The following is a 22124-nucleotide window of genomic DNA, read 5'->3' on the forward strand; positions in this document are numbered from 1 at the left end:
TCATCACAAGACTTTTGGAAGTCTTCATCTATGAATTTTGCACAGTCTTTGACAGTCTAGAAAGGCAGATATGTCACTAGTAGGACAGGCATTACTGGTATAAAGGTTACCATAGAATTCTGAAACATATTTTGAAATATCTTTGGGGTTGTCATTTTGTTTGCCATCTATATTGAGCTTATGTATAGATATAAATTCAGATTTTTTTCTTTCTAAATTGTAAAAGTATTTTTTCCACCTTCCTCCAAACATCTCCTTCTTGATCTTACAAATGCCCCTTTTGCTCTCTCTTCATACATTCGGTCCATTTCTAGTTGTAAAGAGAATAACGGACCCTTTCCTTCTTCATCAAGGTCCTCCATAGAGATTAGAGAAAGTAGTTCCTTAAGTTTATCTTCCCTCAATCTTTTAAGTTAATCAATTTCTTTACCTCTCTTCATGGCTGGTTGTCTTATTTCATACTTCATTAATTGCCTATATTTCACATAAGACTTAAATAGTTGGGCTTTCCTCCAATTGTCTTGTATAATATCTTTGGCATCCAGCTTGAAATTATCATCTTCCAACAGTCTACAATTGAGTTTCCAATAACTCCGATTCGGTTTAACTTCAAATCCATTAATATTTAAAGATAAGAATATAACTTCATGATCAGTAAGAATTGATGGTTCAATTGATACATTGACTACAGAATTATCTAATGAATTAGAAATCAACCAGAAGTCAATTCTTAACTGTCTGGACATGTCCTTGTTACTCCAAGTGAATTCCTTTTTATCAGGATATTTAGATCTCCAAATATCGACTAAACCAAGGCATAGGTTATTAAACTCAGGATTAACTATGCTGGATCTGTTAGGAGGGGGATATCTGTCAATCACCACATTAGTTACAGAATTAAAATCTCCACCTAAGATAATTTTCATATCCTGAAATACATCTATAAACTCTTAATTTCTTCTTCAAATTCTTGAAATAATATCCTGTTGTTTTGTTTGTTGTTGGATACATAAATATTCCCTAATAAAAACATTTCACTGTTGAAATTTACTGTTAAAATTTACCAACGTCCAGAGTGGTGAGTCTTACTACTGATGACCTTCCCTTTAAATGCACCTCTTAAAACTGCTACAGCGCAGAGTGGTTGTTGCCATATGATAACCAGATATCGTTACCCCATCGATTTTCCCAAAAAGATAGATCGGAAGAACAAGCATGACTCTCCTGTAAAAAGTCTGCATTAAACCGTTTGCAATACAGGAAAATAGCCTTACGCTTGAGTAAATTACAAATACCCCGGACATTAATTGAACAAAGAGATAGACAAACTTCATCCAACAACCTTGTTATGCTAATACAAGTTTTTCCTAAGGATATGCAACTCAAAAGGATTTCCATCCCATTATTAACCTCTCCAACAAAGAATAAAATAAAATATTGGTCATAAAGTTACCAAAGTATTCTTACTCCCACAAGGGGGAGACATTGTGCAGACTTTACAATAAGCAGTTATTCACCTATAGTTAGTGTTTAGTTTACCAGTTCTCAGGTCAGCCTTTTCTCATTCAAGTGTTGGTGTACATTTTTATAATAAAAGGCTGCTTTTCACCTGGTAATCAGTTTTTTGGCCTGACAGTTCTGTCTGAGTTAGGCTCTGGCTCTCACATGTTCTGATTTGGCCGCATTTCTTTCCCATGGATGATCACTCTTGCACCGATTGCTTCTTTTTTTTTTGCTTGATGAGGAACTCACAATTCTTCGCTCGCGTCCAAAGAAGATCCCGTGTAGATCTGTTGGTGAACCGGATGATGGTTGTCCTCGGTCTCTTGTCTTGATCCTTAAGTCTTCCCAAACGATGGACGGTGTCTACATTTTCCTGAAGTTTGGCTTTTGATTCGGGAATGACAGCTCCACAGATGTCAACAACTCCGCATTTGAGGTCCTCACCCGCCTGCTCTGGAATTCCATGGAGCCTCAGGATCCACCTGCGCTGGTATCTCTCCGCCTCATTCACCTTTTGCTCGAGTTCAGCAGCTATTTTAATTTTCCTGGCAGATAACTTTCACTTTTTTCATGTCACCTTTGAAGGTTTTCACTTCTCCAAAGATAAAGTCAGATTTTTTAATGGCCTCAATTTATCGTATCATGACCTAACCATGACCTCCAAGTCATTTGCCCTTTCATCTCTCCTTGCTGTCAAAAGCATTACAATATTGTTTTGCATCTCAAGAAGTGACATACCCTCTTGGCCTCTCATCTTTTTCCCCCCGGGGCTTGACTGGAGTGCCGGGGTTGTAGGGTAAAGGCCTGATCTGGGGACTGGAGGGGCGCAAGTTGTGAGCATTGTTGTCCGTGCTCACCACATTTGCATCACCCATTGCAGTATTTCCCCCCACAGTTAAATTCTGAAGAGGAGTAGCCAAAATCATACTATCTTTTGTGGTTAATTGTCCATCTGACGATCTCGCCATTTCTTTCTGATCGTGGCAGTTTCCATGTACGTTCGACAAGCTAGTTTGAGCGAGTTAGTGTTGTCCCAAACTTAGTTTTAGAGGTGAATAACTTGCAGAAAGTAATCAATTACTTTGGTAAATAAACTAAACCATATTCATACGGGGTTTTATGGCCATAGAAATAATCCAATGGTCATAATTGGGTAAAGGAATCCAATAATTCCTTCAGCTACCAAAACAAATTATCTGCACTGATCGCCATCTTGCGCGCCATCCAATGACACGCATATAATGACTGCAAGATAGCTAGTTAGCGCACCTTGTTTGTTTAGCTAGCTAAATTACAGTAGCAACTTTACTTACACTAGCAACTTAAATTTACAGTTTACTTCAAATGTAAGTCTGCTTTTGGTTGTTAGTTGTGCATTTCTCTGATTAAGCTAACTTAGCTAGAAAGCTGACTGATTTGAAAGTGTATCGGGCTAAGTCGAAATGCAGTCTGGGTAGTTACAAAAAGGTAATTGTTAATTATGAGAAACTTTGCAGTGCCAAAGACCACTGTAATGATCTAAAAAGGTATTTGAATGATCGCTTACAAACATTTAGTGACATGCTGGCTGTCGTGCATGACAAACAATTGGTATTAGCTGCTACCTTGTTTTGAAACTGAATGAAGTTATCAGCTGAAAGTCATTACTGCATAAATTAATGGTCGGTCAAATCAATGAGGTTCAGGTTCAAACGTATCGAGCTCACACTATTTTGCACAACATCACTGTCATGAGGAAGAGCGAAGCCTAGACAATAATATATATAGTATTTGGTACAGTATCGCATTCCGTCCGAGGTTGGGTAGCTATGTTTCTTACCTGTTTCAACTGATTCCGAGCGCGAGCGTGTAGTTGTAGAGACTGCGCATCATCACGACCGAAACGTGGTGATGGATCGAGAAAAAAAAGTGTACAGTTCAATGTACTTGGTAGTCCACAGGATGGCGCTATTTATTGTATTTATTTAACCTTTATTTAACTAGGCACGTCAGTTAAGAACAATTTCTTATTTACAATGACGGCCTACCAAAAAGGCCTCCTGCTGGGATACAAATATTTTATATATTTTTAAATAAATATAGGACAAAACACACATCATGACAAGACAGACAACACAACACTACATAAATAGAGACCAAAGGCAACAACAGCATGGTAGCTCACAGCTGCCCTTGTCCCTTAAATTTGATGATGTGGTTGTTACTGACAAGAAGCACATGGCTGAGCTTTTTAATCACCACTTCATTAAGTCAGGATTCCTATTTGACTCAGCCATGCCTCCTTGCCCATCAAACATTTCCTAATCTCCCACACCTTCTAATGCGACTAACCTCGATGCTCCTCCCTCTTTTTCCCCTGCCCCGCTATAAAGATTCTCCCTGAGTCACTGAGTCCGAGGTGCTAAAAGAGCTCCTTAAACTTGACCCCAAAAAACCATCTGGGTCAAATGGTTTAGACCCTTTCTTCTTTAAGGTTGCTGCCCCTATAATCGCCAAGCCTATCTTTCCTCTCTGGGGAGGTTCACATTGCTTAGAAGGTAGCCACGGTTAGTCCTTGAATGAAACTGTTATATGCTTAATTCTATTTTGCCCTGTTTATCAAAAGTGTTGGAAAACTTGTCAATAATCAACTGACTGGCTTTCTTGATGTCTATAGTATTCTCTCTTGTATGCAATCTGGTTTCCGCTCAGGTTACGGATGTGTCACTGCAACCTTAAAGGTCTTCAATGATGTCACCATTGCCCTTGATTCTAAGAAATGTTGTGCTGCTATTTTTATTGACTTGGCCAAAGCTTTTGATACGGTAGACCATTCCATTCTTGTGGGCCAGCTAAGTAGAATTGGTGTCTGAGGGCCTGGTTTGCTAACTACCTCTCTCAAAGAGTGCAGCATATAAAGTCAGAACATCTGCTGTATCAGCCACTGCCTGTCACCAAGGGAATACCCCAAGGCTCGATCCTAGGCCCCACGTTCTTCTCAATTTACATCAACAACATAGCTCAGGCGGTAGGAAGTTATCTTATCCATTTATATGCAGATGATACAGTCTTATACTCAGCTGGCCCCTCCCTGGATTTTGTGTTAAACGCTCTACAACAAAGCTTCCTTAGTGTCCAACAAGCTTTCTCTGCCCTTAACCTTGTTCTGAACACCTCCAAAACAAAGGTCATGTGGTTTGGTAAGAAGAATGCCACTCTCCCCACAGGTGTGATTACTACCTCTGAGAGTTTAGAGCTTGAGGTAGTCACCTCATACAAGTACTTGGGAGTATGGCTAGACGGAATACTGTCCTTTTCTCAGCACATATCAAAGATGCAGGCTAAAGTTCAATTTAAACTTGGTTTCCTCGAGCTTCCAAACTAACCCTGATTCAGATGACCATCCTACCAATGCTAGATTACAGAGACGAAATGTATAGATCGGAAGGAAAGGGTGCTCTTGAGTGGCTAGATGTTTTTTACCATTCGGCCATCAGATTTTTCACCAATGCTCCTTATAGGACTCATCACTGCACTCTATACTCTTCTGTAAACTGGTCATCTCTGTATACCTGTCGCAAGACCCACTGGTTGATGCTTATTTATTAAACCCTTAGGCCTCACTCCCCCCTATCTGAGATATCTACTGCAGACCTCATCCTCCACATAAAACACCCGTTCTTTTGCCTTTTGGTAGGCTGTCATTGTAAATAAGAATTTGTTCTTAACTGACTTGCCTAGTTAAATAAAGGTTAAATAAACAAATAAAATAAAATCAGAAGAGTTACAGGGTGTGTTAAGTGGTGGTGTCCCATCCTTTCAGGTTGTTGACCTGAGGTAGGACTAAATAGATTTAAATAGTGGAGTAAGGTGGTGTTTATTTATTTTAAAGTATTGTGTTATGTTTTTTTTTTTTTTTTTTTGCAAAGTATAAGGGAGTTGTACTCCAGTCTAGTAGGTGGCGGTAATGCAACATTTATTGGATGCCAACCGCCGTTAAACCTCATCGAAGAAGAGTTAGATATTGACCATTTGGAGGCAAGCTAACTTTGTTTTGAATAAAGAGCTGACATATCGTTGTGGCAAAATGGCGATAAAACCTCCCGTTCTTATGAACGCCGTTCCCCCGTATGGGCATGTTATTTCCAACGAGAAGTGGAGAGGCTCAGTCCTCGTGCAAAGTTTGAAAGGTAACTGTAGCTGAGTCTCTTGCCAAAGAGTAGCTACAGTAACTCAGGCAACTAAAGTTATTATATTAACTAACCTGTGGCTAAGGGTTGGCTAGCTAACGTTAGATGGTTAACATTGTAAACAAACAACTTAGCGTGTAGTTAGCCAGCCCAACTTCAGTCAGTCTGTCTTTACTTTATTAGTTACACATGTCATTGAAATTACGTTACATTACAACTGAAATACATTTACATTTTACAGACAAGTTTAAGCAAACAATACACTAGCTACCAGTAGGAACAAACAATCGATATTCCCGGCGGACACCCCATTGTCAGCGCTAGCGCACAATGTCACTTCATGTCTGTTTAATATAAGACATGACGATTGCATAGTATTTACTGAGTGATTGTAAATAAAGTCTTCTCGTTTGTTACATTCTGAACATGGTGTCGTTGAATTCCTGATTTCAGGAACTGGAAGTGTGAAAACAATATTTGAAGAAGAACTTGGCGTGGTGGACTTTCATCTATCTAACAAGAGCTGCATCTTGTATGTCTCTGAAACTGACATTGTGGCTGGAAACAACTACAAAAGAAAACTTGTTAGGTTTAGAAATGTAAGTCTACTTTTGGTGTTCGGCACTACACTATTACACCACTACTACTACTACACACTTGATTATACTGCTACATTCTAATGTATAATCCAGTTCACAAATCCACTGTTAAGTGAATGGATGAACTACTGAGATAATATTTTAATGTACATGCTACATCTTCCATTTTTCCTTGGTGATGTTCTAATCTTCTCTCCTCTCTGTTTCAGGCCAACAGCAGCCTCCAGGGCATAGTGCTGGTGGAGAAGACCCAGCTCAGCGAACAGTACTTTTCTGCCATGCAAAAGTTTGTGGTGTTTGAGCTTGGTCTGACACTGCTACCTGTTGCCAGCCAGCTTGAAGCCTCGCAGCTACTCACACAAATAGTAAGTCATGCTTTCACACGAGTGAAGAGTTTTGTTTAGAATTGTCACTTTACAAGTGTTTTCCTGGTTACATAAATACGCATTAAACTCAAACTGGCATACAGCCATTTAGAACTCAATAAATCAAATTGTATTGGTCACATGTGCCAAATACAACAGGTGTAGACTTCACAGTGAAATGCTTGGTTATGAGCCCTTCCCAACGATGCAGAGTTAAAAAATTATAAGTCTAACCATGTATGATGACAGTTGACTAATGAGTTGTCCTCTCCTCTGCAGGTGCACGGAGAAAGTAAAGACAACCCGTTCCGCAGGAGGAGTGTGTCTTGGCTGCTAGACCCCTTGGTCATGTCCCTGGTTCAGCAGATCCCTGGCGTAGGGAAGGTCAAAGCCATGGCCCTGCTCCAGCACTACTCCAGTATCCACCAGCTGTGCAATGCAGGAACGCACGAACTGGAACACATCGTGGGCCAGGCCACGGCTCAGCACATACGCAACTTCTTCCACAACCCATTGGTCTGACTCTGACAAAACGGCACAGCTCATTGACAAATCAATACTTGTTTTATGTTCAAGTGTGTAAGGAGGGCAACAGTGAACCTGACACAATGCTGTAAAGCTAAAGAGACTTCCTTAGTTGGAAGTCTAGTGGAATTATAGTTTTTGTTTTTTCTTCACATCTCTATGATACAAGTTTATACAAACAGAATGCTTTGGTGCCTCTCTGTGTAATTCAAAAATGTATTGCAGTTAGTGTGACCCATGGGCCTATAATATGGGTCAGTGCTATCAGGGATCCTTGGGACATCCCTACCTTACCATTGTAAATTGCAACTTCAATGAAGGGGGTCCCAAGGATCCTGATATCATGTGTTGCACAAGACATTGCAGAGCTACATTGAAAGTGTGTGTGTGTAACTGACCACAAGATGGAGTAGAAGATGCTCTTTCCTCATCCAGAACAATTCATAAACTTCCATTGGAATAATACAACCTTAACCAAGGACTGTTTTACTTGAACTGATTGCAGGTGCAAATGGTAATACAATATGGGTACCTTTTTCCAACCGATGTTAGAACCTACAGGGAAACCTTATAACTTCAATGAAATGGCAGATCCCCTGGCTTAGTTCAATCCAATCCATTTGCAATAAAGCATTCCGCCTCAATGAAGGAGCACTTTCTTAGCACAGCTGTCAAAGGCCTTCGTTCCCAACCACAGTCAGGACTGCCTTTTATACCATTCTCACCATGTGACCTGGGTTGGCTGCGTGGAGCTTTCCCTGGCCAGTGACTTCTCTCTGTGATGCCATTTCATCCCTTCCCAATCCAACAGGAACTAACACTGGCATGCTGGCCAAAGCATGAATTGACTGAATGAATTGACTCCTACCTCAGCTCCCCCATTCTTATTAAGAACTGGAACTACATTTTTTCTCAAAAATGTTCACGACTCATTTTGGGATCTAATGAGTGTTAATACATTTGGACAGGACAGTCTTTGTTTGCTTGTTTATTTATATGGGCTCTTGAGTGGTGCAGCGGTCTAAGGCACTGCATCTTAGTGCTAGAGACCCTGGTTCGATTCCAGGCTGTATCACAACTGGCTGTGATTGGGAGTCTCATAGGGCGGCGCACAATTGACCCAGCATCGTTAGGGTTTGGCAGGGGTAGGCCTTCACTGTAAATAAGCATTTGTTCTTAACTGACTTGCCTATTTAAATAAAGGTTAAATAAAATATCTATTTCATTTTTGTGCTTCATCTAAACTTTTGACCCAGTGTGATGCTGTGAACGTTTGCATTTCACAATGAGATAATACCCTGCTGGCAGTTAAAAGGCAGTCTACCCTACTGGCACTTAAAAAGCATTTGGTTGAAGAAGTCTTCTCTTTGTTTTTATCACTCCTTCCCTCTGTCCACCATCCAGTTACCCAGAGTGGCTCCTGTGACGTATTGGTTTTCTGCTCGGCTTCCTCCTTTAAGCGTCGCAGCACACTGCTGGCAGTGTTCGTCTTTCCTCCCTCCCTGCCTGCACACAAAGCAGCTGGCTGTTTTATTGGCCTTCTAACAGGATCAGCTGAATCCAGGCCCTTTATTGTGCAGTCTGTGGTGTTAGCGAGAGAGGCAGAGAAAAGACCTGGTACGACTGCACAACTTGACTTCCTAAATTCCACTAGGGTCCTTTAGAGAGGAAGGGAAGCATGAAGAAGGCCGCCTTTGGGATGCGTGTGCTGGTGGAGCAGAGGCGTGAGCCCTCCTCTTTGGGTTTCCTCTCCCGTACAGTTCAAATGTGGGCTCTCTCATCAGGAGGCTGTTCAGAGTTGCATCAATGTAACATGACAGGCTAATTTTAGATACAAGACAAAACAGAGGGGCAGAGTTGTGTGAATGGGAGTGTATCCGGCATGAAATGTACACAGAGGAAAGTATTTGCTCAAATATGTTCACAAGTAAATTATAAAGCTGGTACATGATTTTAATTAGTTTTTTTTGGGGGGGGGGGGATCCCTGTCATCCAAATGTTTTGTAATCTATTTATGCTATTTTTCCCCCTACAATTGAAAATAGTGCTTTTGTTGAGGATGATTAGGCTACTTTTATTTGGAGTCAGTTTGTACTGTAGTAGTAGATAAGGCATAGTAGGTGGTGTGTATGCTTGTTAAATGCATTATTGCATTTTCTCTTTCATCCCCTATAAAATATTGATCAGTTGGTCAATAATTTAGTATACTCTATTACTCCATAATGGAGTACTTATGTTCACTGTGGTCACAGGTGTATAGTTTTATTTAACATTTATTTTTTATGACTCTGTTTGCAATTCACAAGATGGAATACTCTAATAGTTGAGGACATTGATGAAGAAAATGTGTGTACTTTGAAAGGGGGGCATGAACACTGAGCAGTCGAGATTATGCACGCACAGTTGTGTTCAAGATGGGGGGTTTACTCAAATTGGAGAGTACACCAAACTATGATGTTTGCAAGCCTCAGCTAAAAAGCATGCCATCCTATCATGTCCGGTATTGAAACAGAACATTTGGTATAACCAAATATTTATGGTGAAACTATGGACTTCGCAGTTCGAGGGGATCTTCGAGTGAGGTTGAGTGATTTTACGAAAAGTCCTGCGCAGCGACGCTCAAGTACTTGATGGGCCATGGCACGAGAGTGGGGTAGTTAGCATTCTACCCTGGACAGCGGCAGATTATTGCGCAAGCGCACCCTATTCAGTGTGCATCAATACCGTGTGTGAGTTCAAGAGAGGGATTCGAGAAAGCCTTTGATATGGTTGCAGACATGGATGGAGGAAAGCGGAAAAGAAGTATCTGCTCACGGCAAGAGCCGTTGGCTGCACTGAAGATCTTGAAAGATGGGAACAACAAGCGTGACGAAATCCCCGATAGAGTGACTCTGAAAAAAGAAATAGGTCTTTTAAGCGCCTGTACAATAATCATAGGTAAGGTTGGTAAAAATGTATTGCATTTTAGAGACTTAGGGGGTGTTTGTTCATTGTTTTATTTGAATGCGCACCTTATAACATAACGTTGTAAATTTGCTATTGACAGCATTTGCCCTTACTGAATGAAACATTAGTTTTCCAATGATGGATTATGTAGGCCTATTATTCAAGTTAATATCCTATATTTAGTCACAAGTTTAATGTTTAGAAATAGGCCCATCTTCTCACCTGTGATGCTAAGAATATGTTACTATTTGAGCTGATCGTGTGGTAACATGACAAATAAATATGTGCATTAAATGTCTACCTCAATGCTTACGTGGCCAAAATATATTAAGTCAGTCAAGTAGCACATTGGTTGTCAAGCAGAAGCACATTTTCTGCCGAAGCAGAAGAAATGGCAGGGACTGCTTTAATAAATCTAATCTGCTTGTTGAAGGGTGCAAGTTAAGATATAAACCCAAGTGTCACCTACACAGGGTTGGGGAGTAAAATAACTGACATGTAATCTGATTACAAAAAAACGAATTAACCAATTACATTACCAGGAAGAAATATTGTAATCAGACTACAGATACTTTTGACAAACTAGATGGATTACTTTTAAATTCAGAAATGTTCAAGATGTTTGCAAAAAATACATTATACATTATGACACCTTTCTGTTTTCACAATGACATTCAATTCAATTTGCAAATTTAAGTTTGTTCCACCTGAGGGAGTCCACAAGTCAGAGGCCACTATAATGACACACCGCATGTGTTAGATGGATCCTCATCAGGTCAAAGTAATCAGGTTGACTGATTTTGGGTAATCACAAAATATCGCTACTGATTTACAGTAAAGTAAATCCCACTATGCAGTCTGGAAGATGCATATGTATCATGACTAATAAATTCAATTTTAGGTGGTTATGGTTTTCAGACTAATGATAAATATGCTGAAGATTTCAGCATGCTCTGTTGCAATTATTACATATGTTCTGACTTGACTGTTTAGATTTTGTTTTAGAGTTACTGTAAAATGGTTATTAAACTGAAAGTCTAAAGTGTAAAGAATAGGCCTATGTTCTATGCCATTTCTACTGACAGTTATGTTTTTCAATTACATTTCCTCACAGCAGGCCCCAACCTACTCTAGTGGCTTTTGATAAGTTACATTAATGAAACTTTTTTTAATCAAGATCGGTCCTGTAGAAAAAAGTGAAAATCTCTTTGACTCCTGGACCTCCTGGAAGGTCTGTTCCACCACAGAATGCAGATATTTTTTATTTAACCTTTATTTCAACAGGGAGTCATGCTGAGACCACGGTCTCTTTTACAGATGAGCCCTGTATACACATCAATATACACTACACACATCACTATACATCATAATATGCACATCAAAACACGAAAAGCAAAACGCAATCATAGAAAATAGTACACACAATGCGTGTGTGGAAGAGAGACACAGTACAGACCACCAACTGTGATTGGACAAATTGAGCAATCCAGACCAGGAAGTCTATGCTGGTTATCCACCCTGTTGTTTAAAAGTTATACTTCCCAGTATTAGCATTTCTGACAGGGACACAAACCTAAATGAAAGCCGGCCGTGTAGAGTCTAGAAATAATGCAGGAGATGATTTGAATTCAATTCTTGCGGATGGCTCATGCCTGAGCTCGACAGTTAAGAGTAAATAATTTATGTCCAGTTATGTAATCGAGGTCTGTGCCACTTGGCTGCCTTCTGCTGTGCTACTCTGAGTGCTCTACCCTGAATGTGTTGGTTGGGATACACTTGGTCTGCGTCTAAAATGGCACCCAATTCCATAATGGCACTACTTTTCAACGGGGCCATTTCCTTTGGACATGGTACAGCCATATTGGAACCCAGATCATTTTATTACTTCAATGAGTGTGGTTGATGTGGAAGCAAGCCTCTTGAGTTAGATGGTAGCACTTCCTACTTTGACTGCTTGATCTCCTGTCCAAAGCTCTGTTCACTCACATCAACAGTATAATTGTTCCATTTCTGAGGTCCTCTGTGGACGATGTGTTAACTTGTAATGATCATCAGGAAGGATATTTTTCTCAAGTATATCTGAAGAGAGAGAGCCATATCATTTCAGGGTTGATGTGAGGATAAATCAGTGAGTACCCTTTAGCTAGCTCAAGGGGAAGTGTATAGACCAGATTATATAATATCCCCACTTTCTACACACTGCAATATACTGTATCTATTGTTTAGATCTCAATGTATTGTTTAGTGTTTTTATTTTTTGTTTCCAAACACATGATACAGTTTTATCAGATTTTATAATAGTCATATAAATAAATACGGTACCAGTTAAAAGTTTGGACACACCTACTCAGTCAAGGGTTTTTCTTTATTTTTACTATTTCTACATTGTAGAATAATTAGGAAGACATCAAAACTATGAAATAACACATTGAGTCATGTAGTAACCAAAAAAAGTGTTAAACAAATCAAAATATATTTTATATTTGAGATTCTTCAAAGTAGCCACCCTTTGCTTTGATGACAGCTTTGAACACTCTTGGCATTCTCTCAGCCAGCTTCATGAGGTAGTCACCTGGAATGCATTTCAATTAACAGGTGTGCCTTGTTAAAAGTTAATTTGTGGAATTTATTTCCTTCTTAATGTGAAGAGAAACGACAGTCCATCATTACTTTAAGACATGAAGGTCAGTCAATACGGAACATTTCAAGAACTTTGAAAGTTTCTTCAAGTGCAGTCGCAAAAACCATTAAGCGCTATGATGAAACTGGCTCTCATGAGGACCGCCACAGGAAAGAAGACCCCGAGTTAACTGCACCTCAGACTACAGCCCAAATAAATGCTTAACAGGGTTCAAGTATCAGACACATCTCAACATCAACTGTTCAGTGGAGACTGCGTGAATCAGGCCTTCATGGTCAAAATGCTGCAAAGAAACCACTACTAAAGGACACCAATAAAATGAAGAGACTTGCTTGGGCCAAGAAACACAAGCAATGTACATTAGACCGGTGGAAATCTGTCCTTTGGTCTGATGAGTCCAAATGTGCGATTTTTGGTTCCAACCGATGTGTCTTTGTGAGACGCCAAGTAGGTGAACATATGATCTCCGCGTGTGTGGTTCCCACTGTGAAGCATGGAGGAGGAGGTGTGATGGTGTGAGGGTGCTTTGCTGGTGACACTGTCTGGGATTTATTTAGAATTCAAGGCACACTTAACCAGCATGGATACCACAGCATTCTGCAGCGACACGCCATCCCATCTGGTTTGTGCATAGTGGGACTATCATTTGACTTTCAACAGGACAATGACCCAACACACCTCCAGGCTGTGTAAGGGCTATTTGACCAAGAAGGAGAGTGGATGCAGTGCTGCATCAGATGACCCGGCCTCCACAACCCCCCGACCTCAAAGAAATTGAAATGGTTTGGGATGAGTCGGACTGCCGAGTGAAGGAAAAGCAGCCAACAAGTGCTCAGCATATGTGGGAACTCCTTCAAGACTGTTTCAAGACTGTTGGGAATTGATCATTATAAAACCCGTCAGTTTATTCTTGTTTTGAGAAATGAAGGCAATTCCATGCGAGAAATTTACAAGAAACTGAAGATCTCGTACAACGCTGTATACTACTCCCTTCACAGAACAGCGCAAACTGGCTCAAACCAGAATAGAAAGAGGAGTGGGAGGCCCCGGTGCAAAACTGAGCAAGGAGACAAGTACATTAGAGTGTCTAGTTTGAGAAACAGACGCCTCACAAGTCCTCATCTGGCCACAAAACACCAGTCTCAACGTCAACAGTGAAGAGGCAACTCCGGGATGCTGGCCTTCTAGGCAGAGTTCCTCTGTACAGTGTCTGTGTTCTTTTGCCGATCTTAATCTTTTATTTTTATTGGCTAGTCTGAGATATGGCTTTTTCTTTGCAGCTCTGCCTAGAAGGCCAGCATCCCAGAGTTGCCTCTTCACTGTTGACGTTGAGACTGGTGTTTTGCGGGTACTATTTATTGAAACTGCCAGTTGACGACTTGTGGGGCATCTGTTAGAGACTAGAGACTCTAATGTACTTGTCCTCTTGCTCAGTTGTGCACCGGGGCCTCCCACTCCTCTTTCTATTCTGGTTAGAGCCAGTTTGCGCTGTCCTGTGAAGGGAGTAGTACACAGCGTTGCACGAGATCTTCAGTTTGTTGGCAATTTCTTGCATGGAATAGCCTTAATTTCTCAAAACAAGAATAGACTGACGAGTTTCAAAAGAAAGTTCTATGCTTCTGGCGAATTTTGAGCCTGTAATCGAACCCACAAATGCTGATGCTCCAGATACTCAACTAGTCTAAAGAAGGCCAGTTTTATTGCTTCTTAAATCAGAACACCAGTTTTCTATTGTGCTAACATAATTGCAAAAGGGTTTTCTAATGTTCAATTAGCCTTTTAAAATGCTAGACTTGGATTATCTAACACAACATGCCATTGGAACACAGGAGTGATGGTTGCTGATAATAGGCCTCTGTACGCCAATGTAGATATTCCATGAAAAATCTGCCGTTTCCAGCTACAATAGTCATTTACAACATTAACAATGTCTGCACTGTATTTCTGATCAATTTGATGTTATTTTAAGGGACAAAAAATTTGATTTTCTTTCAAAAACAAGGAAATTCTAAGTGACCCCAAACTTTTGAACGGTAGTGTATATTTTTAAACAATATTTACATTGCTTGTTTTTGTGTGTATGCATTCTAGTAATACCTTCTCCCTCTCCACAGGGAACATCATAGGTTCTGGAATCTTCATCTCTCCTAAAGGGGTTCTAGAGCACTCGGGTTCAGTGGGTCTAGCCCTGATTGTGTGGATACTAGGGGGATGTATAGCTGCCCTAGGCTCCCTCTGCTATGCTGAGCTGGGGGTCACCATCCCCAAGTCAGGGGGGGACTACTCCTACGTCACAGAAATATTTGGAGGCCTTGTTGGGTAGGTACCTCTGTCTCCCACACCTACAGTTTATTTCACACCCAATGTGTATAGTTTGCAAGCTGATTATGAAATATGTAACATTAGGTTGGATCAATGCAGACTACTTTGGGAATACATTTTTAATTGATACTTTCATATGCTTTTCTCTGTGATGAAATTCACATGTTGTTGATGTAGCATATGCATTACTTTTTACCCCAAATACAATTCTGTTCAATACTGTTTCTTTCCCATCCTAGGTTCCTTCTGCTGTGGAGTGCAGTGCTCATCATGTACCCTACCACCCTGGCTGTCATCGCCCTGACCTTTTCTAACTATGTCCTACAGCCAGTCTTCCCAGACTGTGTCCCTCCCTACATGGCCACACGCTTGCTGTCAACAGTCTGTCTATGTGAGTACTGCACCGTGTGTCTGACTGTGTGTGTGCGTGCATGCTTGTGTTATGTTTTATGGGAAGTTTATCTGGTGCAACAGAGTAAAATATCTATTATGTAACAATTGCCTCTAAGCCTTTTAAAACTCTCAGAGAGGAGACATGAATATTAAAATGCATGGTGTATCAAATAGAAAATGGAAGGGGGAGACAGGAATATTGAAATGCATGGTGTGTCAAATAGAAAATGGAAGTGGCAGACAGGAGGGGGAAGAGTGAGCCGGAAAGTTAGGGAAACAAAGACGGATGAAGAGTACAGTTTCTAAAGTATGTATAAAATCATCCCAATGGGCAAAATATGCCATGGGATGTCCTAGTGACCTAATTATCTGGTTGTAAATTCGTTTTAAGTTCTTTATCAAGGAGACATTTGGTTTTTAGGTGGTTATAGACATCCTTTTATTGGTCGCTAAAAATACATCTAAAAACATCCTTTTACAACGAAGTTGACTGTGACGCCACAAAAGACATCCGAATGACGTCACTGCAACCATTTTTGTGAACCTGAAGGAACTTGGACTTAAATTCAATGTCATGTACAGTGTCTGTCCCATTCGCTAAAGTTAGAGCCAATTTTGTCGCCTGTGATTTGTGTATTGCTTTTCACAGGGTTGCACCCCTCACTCTATGTACAATTTGGACATGCTAGTATTACTAATTACTTGGCAACAAGCCTGAGTGGACCTCCACTGTACCTCCACTGAACCCCATGAAGTAAAGAAAAAAAAAGAAAAAATCCCCATTGTACCATGATTGAGCTGCGGAAAAGCCAACAAGCCAACAGCATTGTGGCCCATGTTTTTTTTATTGTGATCCTTGCTTTTAGGGGCCATTATTCTCACTTGTTTTTTGGGGGACTGGATGCCAACGATCTGGAGAAAACGTGAGCTTTCTCTCAGCCTCTTCAGGGACCTGCCCGCATGTCCTCTCTGGGTTTTGTTCTGTTGCATCGGAAGCGGTTTGTTTTGGGGGCCTTGACACCTAGCCTTTGTTTGTGAGAGCCAGGCCACCATGAGAAAGAGAGGCAAGCCAATGACAGTGATGGACGAGGTGAAACAATCGTGTCCACCCCTTTGCCTTACCATTTCCCACATTCCGGTCTGCCATGGCAACTGCTAGGCCGCTGCCGCCCGACCAACACCATGTGCCCAGGCGTGAGCCCTGACTGACTGGGAGAGAACATGTCACATTACTGTGCACCTCACGGCTTGCCTGGCATCCCTAATGCCACATTCCGATTGGGCGAGAGCTCCCCTATGTGAGGACAAACATGACTTCTGACTAATCATTGTTGGTAACTTTCTTAGGCTACCGTATTCTATACCTGGGTTTAAATAGTATTTTGTTTTCTCAATAAATGCTTGCCTCAAAGTAACTGTCCAGTGTTTCCAGATTTCTATGAAATATGACCTATAATTAATTATAATATGAGTGAAATAGTTTTCTTTATAATTGTTTTATTATTTAAGTATGTTAAAAAGCAGCTTTTCTGTGTTAGAATAGTGTGGGCATACCCCAACAACAGAATGGTGTGGGCATACCCCAACAACAGAATGGTGTGGGCATACCCCAACTACAGAATGGTGTGGGCATACCCCAACAACAGAATGGTGTGGGTGTACCCCAACAACAGAATGGTGTGGGCATACCCCAACAACAGAATGGTGTGGGCATACCCCAACAACAGAATGGTGTGGGCGTACCCCAACAACAGAATGGTGTGGGCATACCCCAACAACAGAATGGTGTGGGCATACCCCAACAACAGAATGGTGTGGGCGTATACTGATCATAAAAAATATTAATGCGAGTCGACTGCTGATTGGCAAGCCTTTATGAGAAATAGCAAGCATTTTTAAACATTCTGTTTGAGATACAAGCTTGAGGTGTTTTTTTAAAGTGTTTTTTTCTCCAATTTATGCTTTGGCCACAAATACGAGTATAGGACGAGTCAACAACGTTATTTGGGTATGAGTTAACAGAAGTTTTAAAAGTCCGATTTTCACTGGACAATTACTTTAAAGTATTTGTGTGTGTGTGTGTGTGTGTGTGTGTGCATGCATGCCTCCGTGTGTGTCTGCAGTGTTCCTGACCTGGGTGAACTGTTCCAGTGTACGTATGGCCACCAGGATCCAGGATGTTTTCACGGTGGGGAAGCTGGCGGCCCTGGGTCTCATCATAGTGGTCGGCCTGGTGCAGATCTGCAAGGGTGAGACACACACACACACACACACACACACTTACACTCTCTCTAGATTGGTTTTCATTTTAGCAATCCTGGGACATGCAAGACATTTTGCAACTGAAAATGAATAGAAGGTTTCTTATTTAGCAAGTTCAGATAGTACCTCCCCGTTTCGGATTGCTTTCTTTTGGTTTTGTGCCTACTGAACATGACCCAGGTGCCGAAGGTCAATAGCACCTTTTAATGGTCAAAGAGACTATTAAGCTATTTTCCTAAAACAGCCCCCCAGACATTGATGGTGAATTTGTACTTCTCCAGGTAACTACGAGGGACTGACGCCTCAGGTGGCCTTTGAGTTCAGCACGACTCCCTCGGTTGGGCAGATCGCTCTGGCTTTCCTTCAAGCCTCATTCGCCTTCAGTGGATGGAACTTCCTGAACTACGTCACAGAGGAAGTGGTTGAACCGCGACGGTGAGCTTCTGGTTCACCAAACATTATTTTCCTTTGCATTCTATTCTATTCTATTCTGTTTATCAATCCAATGCTGTGTACTGAATATGCAGTCCGGCTGTGAATGCGTGAAAGCAAGCATTGTGGAGTGATGCATAGTTGTATGTTGTGATGTTATATCAATGAACATATTGCTAAGGGAAAAAAAGTGATATCCTGCAATTTTACATTCTATATAGTTATATTTTGCATATCAGCTGCCTTCTTATTTCTCTAACAATGCATGATTTATGAGACTGTGTGTTGATTGCATGGTTTGTATACAGTGTAGATTACCTCATCAATGGTTTGTGTACCGTGTGGATGACCTCATCGGTAGTTTGTGTACCGTGTGGATGACCTCATCGGTAGTTTGTGTACCGTGTGGATGACCTCATCGGTAGTTTGTGTACCGTGTGGATGACCTCATCGGTAGTTTGTGTACCGTGTGGATTACCTCATCAGGAACCTACCTCGTGCCATTTACATCTCTATCCCATTGGTGACCTTTGTGTACACGCTCACCAACATCGCCTACTTCTCCGCCATGTCACCTGAGGAGCTGCTGTCATCCAATGCTGTGGCTGTCGTGAGTAACGCTGTTCGCTTTGCTTTGCAAAATGACAAAAACTGCATTGTGTACTGTACTTTAATGGTGCCCTTATTTGATTTATTGACCTTTAATTAATGTTCAACACAATGCATGTTTACATAGAGATGACCTTTAACTTGCTGTACATCAAGAGTTATCCCTGGCTTGAATTGTGTCTTAAATGTAAACCTTCTTGTTCTGCTGCAGACATTTGGAGAGAAGCTCCTGGGGATGTTCTCTGTCATTATGCCCATCTCTGTAGCCTTGTCTACGTTTGGAGGCATCAACGGCTACCTCTTCACATCTTCTAGGTGAGGGGTCAACCCTGGGGAAGATGTCCTCTAGGCTGGCTGTGTCTCAATCCACAAGGATGCGGCCTTTGGATTGAGACACAGCCATAGAAACGGAGGCGTGTGTGTTTTATAAGTAAATTAAATGTTTATAAGCCATTTTGGTTTTTATTTGTCTTTCTAGATTGTGTTTCTCTGGGGCCAGAGAGGGACATCTACCCAGCCTGCTGGCTATGATTCACTTTAAGAACTGCACCCCTATCCCTGCTCTCCTCTGCTGCGTAAGACTACCTAACACTACTACGTCTCTACTGTATGTTTTTTTCTCAAATGACACTCAGTGGCCAACATGCAGGTCCTATACCCCTATACCTTATGTCTTCAATAACGGTCTCTCTCTCTCTCCCCCTCTCTCTCGCTCTCTCTCTCTCTGTCTTGCAGTGTACTGCCACCATTGTAATCCTGTGTATTGGAGAGACACACAACCTGATCAACTATGTGTCCTTCATCAACTACCTCTCCTATGGAGTCACCATCGCAGGCCTGCTCTACTACCGATGGAAGAAGCCCAAACTTTACAGACCAATTAAGGTATTATTAATCCAGGCATGGTTCAATCAGATAAATGATTGACACAGTAATTTACAAAAACTAACAAACTACAGCAACACAGTGAACCTGTTCTCATCAACTGTTGAATACAGAGTAGAAGCAGCTATTTTCTTCTGTCCTCTTCACTAGAGTGATTCATTGGAAGGTGAGACGTCATGTTGACTCTCTTCATTATAAAAACAAAATCTGTTCTCATCCCTTCTTATCAGGTAAACCTACTTGTTCCTATCACCTACCTGATGTTTTGGGCCCTGTTACTGGGCTTCAGCCTGTACTCTGAGCCTGTAGTGTGTGGTGTTGGGCTGGTCATCATGCTCACTGGTGTACCAGTCTACTTCCTGGGGGTGCACTGGAAAGCCAAGCCAAAGTGTATCTATGACTTCATCGGTGAGTGTCCTCCCCTTGAGTCCTGCAAATACATGCTTGTTTTAGTAATCCTGGCCTCTTTCTTTGCCCCCCCCAAATATCTGAATTTCTGAATTCAACCACATGTATTTAATGGTATTCAAACTCCCTAAACCCTATATATAACAAGTATCAAACCATTCTTTATTTAAGTAGACCCAGATATATGGCATTTAAAAGGAATACTATGTTAGTGGTCTGGTCAGACACTTTTTTGTGATGCTAAACGTGGGACCTGTTTTCTCACAGAGTCAGCGACCTACGTGGCACAGAGGCTGTGTTTCGTGGTCTTCCCCCAGTTCGACCCCATCGAGATCAGTCCAATCGAAGAATGGCCCGACAAATCTTCTGACACTCTATCTAGGAAGTCTTAAACTCTTTTTGCCTTCTGAAGTATTTTTCTTTTTGTATATTCTGTCACTGTATGAGTACAGACACGGCCCGTTCCTTATAGTGGAGCCCATTGTCTGGTCTCTGGTAACCTCAGACTCATATCCATTTCTTTACAGCTAGGTGGAATTGCCTGCGTTTTGAGGCATGGGCCACTTGCAAAAAAAATGTATTCTCTTTTTGTACTAAGTCGTCAAGGACAACAAGCTAATGGCAACAGTATCACATTTTGAAACAGACTTCATATGCCCTAAGGAAGTATTTGAGCCTTTGGGATTTAATTCACCTAAGATTTACTGTGCATCATTGTGCCTTTTAGGGGAAATTGTGTACCTTGTTAACAAAAATGTATCTTACCTATTATTTGAATTTGGAATTTGCTTTGCTTTGTGTGTTCCTTATGAGAATTTGAAAAGCACTGTGGTCTTCCATATTCTGCTTCTTGCCAGTTGTTAATTTGCCACATGTCATGACTTCCTCAGATTTGTGAACATATTCAAAACTATCTGAACAAAGACCTCAGAGCCTTTGACTGGAATCCTTTGGAAATTAATCTCTTTAGCCAGCAACAGCCAACAACATAGATGTGTTCTGATTGTATACTGCTGAATGATAGATGGTTGTAGTTGATAGTTGAGTGTCACTATGTTTTTACAGTAATTAGTTTGTTTAACTTTTGCCATTGCCTTTAACACTACTGATTCTATTTCATATACTGTAAATACACAACAACTGTAATGTTCACAGCTGACATAATGACCCAAACACCAATTTATACCAGTGTTATGTGGAAGTAAAACTGCTCACAAAATGCTTGCTGGACTTTTCTAATGCTTGTTTCTAAACTAAGATTCTAATATCAAGTTAACTTATTTTATTTTCTATTCTCTACCACACTTAAAACTAAATGTTGTGCTGGTAACCTGACAAAAACATACAAAAGGCCTTTGCTTTTCCAGTGGTGCACTGTACTGCCATTCCATTTCTTTTCCCTAAACAGAGCTCTTTAACTGATATTGTGTTCTTCATATGACCAGGCCCTTGACTGTTACTGTAAAAAAAAAAAGAGGATATGTTGCATTTCTTTTGAAATTAACATACATTTTAAGTAGCCTAGATTTATAGATATATACTGTATTGTAGTAGATAGATGGATACTGTACTTGATACCACACATTACTCAAGAAACATATTTCATGCCAATAACCAGATAATGATGTAGGTTTAGGATATCATTATGTAGTTTGTTAGTACTACGTGAGTCTGAGTTGTCTCTCCAACAGCTGCCATGATCATTAAGCCAGTCAGGTAAAACACAGTGCTTATGCAAGATTTATTACTACTTTATATCCATTTTAGTTCAAATCTCTAGAGCAGTCTTGATATGAAGAGCTTTTACACTGTAAATTATTTGTAAAGCATCAGGTGTTTACAATGGGTTCAGTACTTGGAATGTTAACTGGAATGTATTTTAGTGCACTTTTTTGTAAATGAGAAAATGACAATAATACCACAATAAATCAAATACCTATCAGAAATGAATGACTTCATGCTTTGTCTGCTTTGTTTCATTGCCATCATCATTTATAATAATTTTGCACTCACTATAAAGTATTCAACTGTTTAAATTTGCCAATAATGTACCAGTAACTGCCAG

General features: G+C 40.7%; 3 protein-coding genes across 3 annotated transcripts in view; 2 read left to right on the forward strand and 1 right to left on the reverse strand.

The window, feature by feature from the left end:
• tdrd12 (tudor domain containing 12) overlaps positions 1-3433 on the reverse strand; it is a 35013-nt gene extending 31580 nt beyond the window's left edge. Inside the window, exon 1 of the mRNA XM_071416155.1 lies at positions 3323-3433. The gene's annotated coding sequence lies outside the window, so the exon portion shown is untranslated. The remainder of the gene's footprint in view (positions 1-3322) is intronic.
• Positions 3434-5442: 2009 nt separating this feature from the next.
• faap24 (FA core complex associated protein 24) lies at positions 5443-7805 on the forward strand. The gene is made up of 4 exons (XM_071416156.1): positions 5443-5672; positions 6126-6271; positions 6481-6636; positions 6916-7805. Exons 1-4 carry the CDS (start codon positions 5570-5572, stop codon positions 7156-7158), a joined length of 648 nt encoding a protein of 215 aa, XP_071272257.1. The 5' UTR covers positions 5443-5569; the 3' UTR covers positions 7159-7805.
• A 1950-nt stretch (positions 7806-9755) lies between these two features.
• On the forward strand, positions 9756-22017 carry LOC139584390 (asc-type amino acid transporter 1-like). The gene is made up of 11 exons (XM_071416157.1): positions 9756-10098; positions 14863-15067; positions 15310-15461; positions 17587-17712; positions 18007-18160; positions 18644-18767; positions 18978-19081; positions 19245-19341; positions 19502-19651; positions 19882-20059; positions 20327-22017. The coding sequence occupies exons 1-11, from the start codon at positions 9927-9929 to the stop codon at positions 20449-20451; spliced, it is 1587 nt and encodes a 528-aa protein (XP_071272258.1). The 5' UTR covers positions 9756-9926; the 3' UTR covers positions 20452-22017.
• The last annotated feature ends 107 nt before the right edge of the window (positions 22018-22124 follow it).

Source organism: Salvelinus alpinus, chromosome 9 (assembly GCF_045679555.1).
Source record: "Salvelinus alpinus chromosome 9, SLU_Salpinus.1, whole genome shotgun sequence".
NCBI classification, from domain to species: Eukaryota; Metazoa; Chordata; class Actinopteri; order Salmoniformes; family Salmonidae; genus Salvelinus; species Salvelinus alpinus.

Bases quoted from the DNA above. Each gene is read 5' to 3' on its own strand.
- faap24 (XM_071416156.1), top strand. From the start codon at position 5,570: ATGGCGATAAAACCTCCCGTTCTTATGAACGCCGTTCCCCCGTATGGG. The intron at 6,272-6,480 runs GTAAGTCTACTT...TCTCTGTTTCAG, and splicing joins AACTTGTTAGGTTTAGAAAT to GCCAACAGCAGCCTCCAGGG. The intron at 6,637-6,915 runs GTAAGTCATGCT...TCTCCTCTGCAG, and splicing joins CGCAGCTACTCACACAAATA to GTGCACGGAGAAAGTAAAGA.
- LOC139584390 (XM_071416157.1), top strand. From the start codon at position 9,927: ATGGTTGCAGACATGGATGGAGGAAAGCGGAAAAGAAGTATCTGCTCA. The intron at 10,099-14,862 runs GTAAGGTTGGTA...CCCTCTCCACAG, and splicing joins CGCCTGTACAATAATCATAG to GGAACATCATAGGTTCTGGA. The intron at 15,068-15,309 runs GTAGGTACCTCT...TTCCCATCCTAG, and splicing joins ATATTTGGAGGCCTTGTTGG to GTTCCTTCTGCTGTGGAGTG.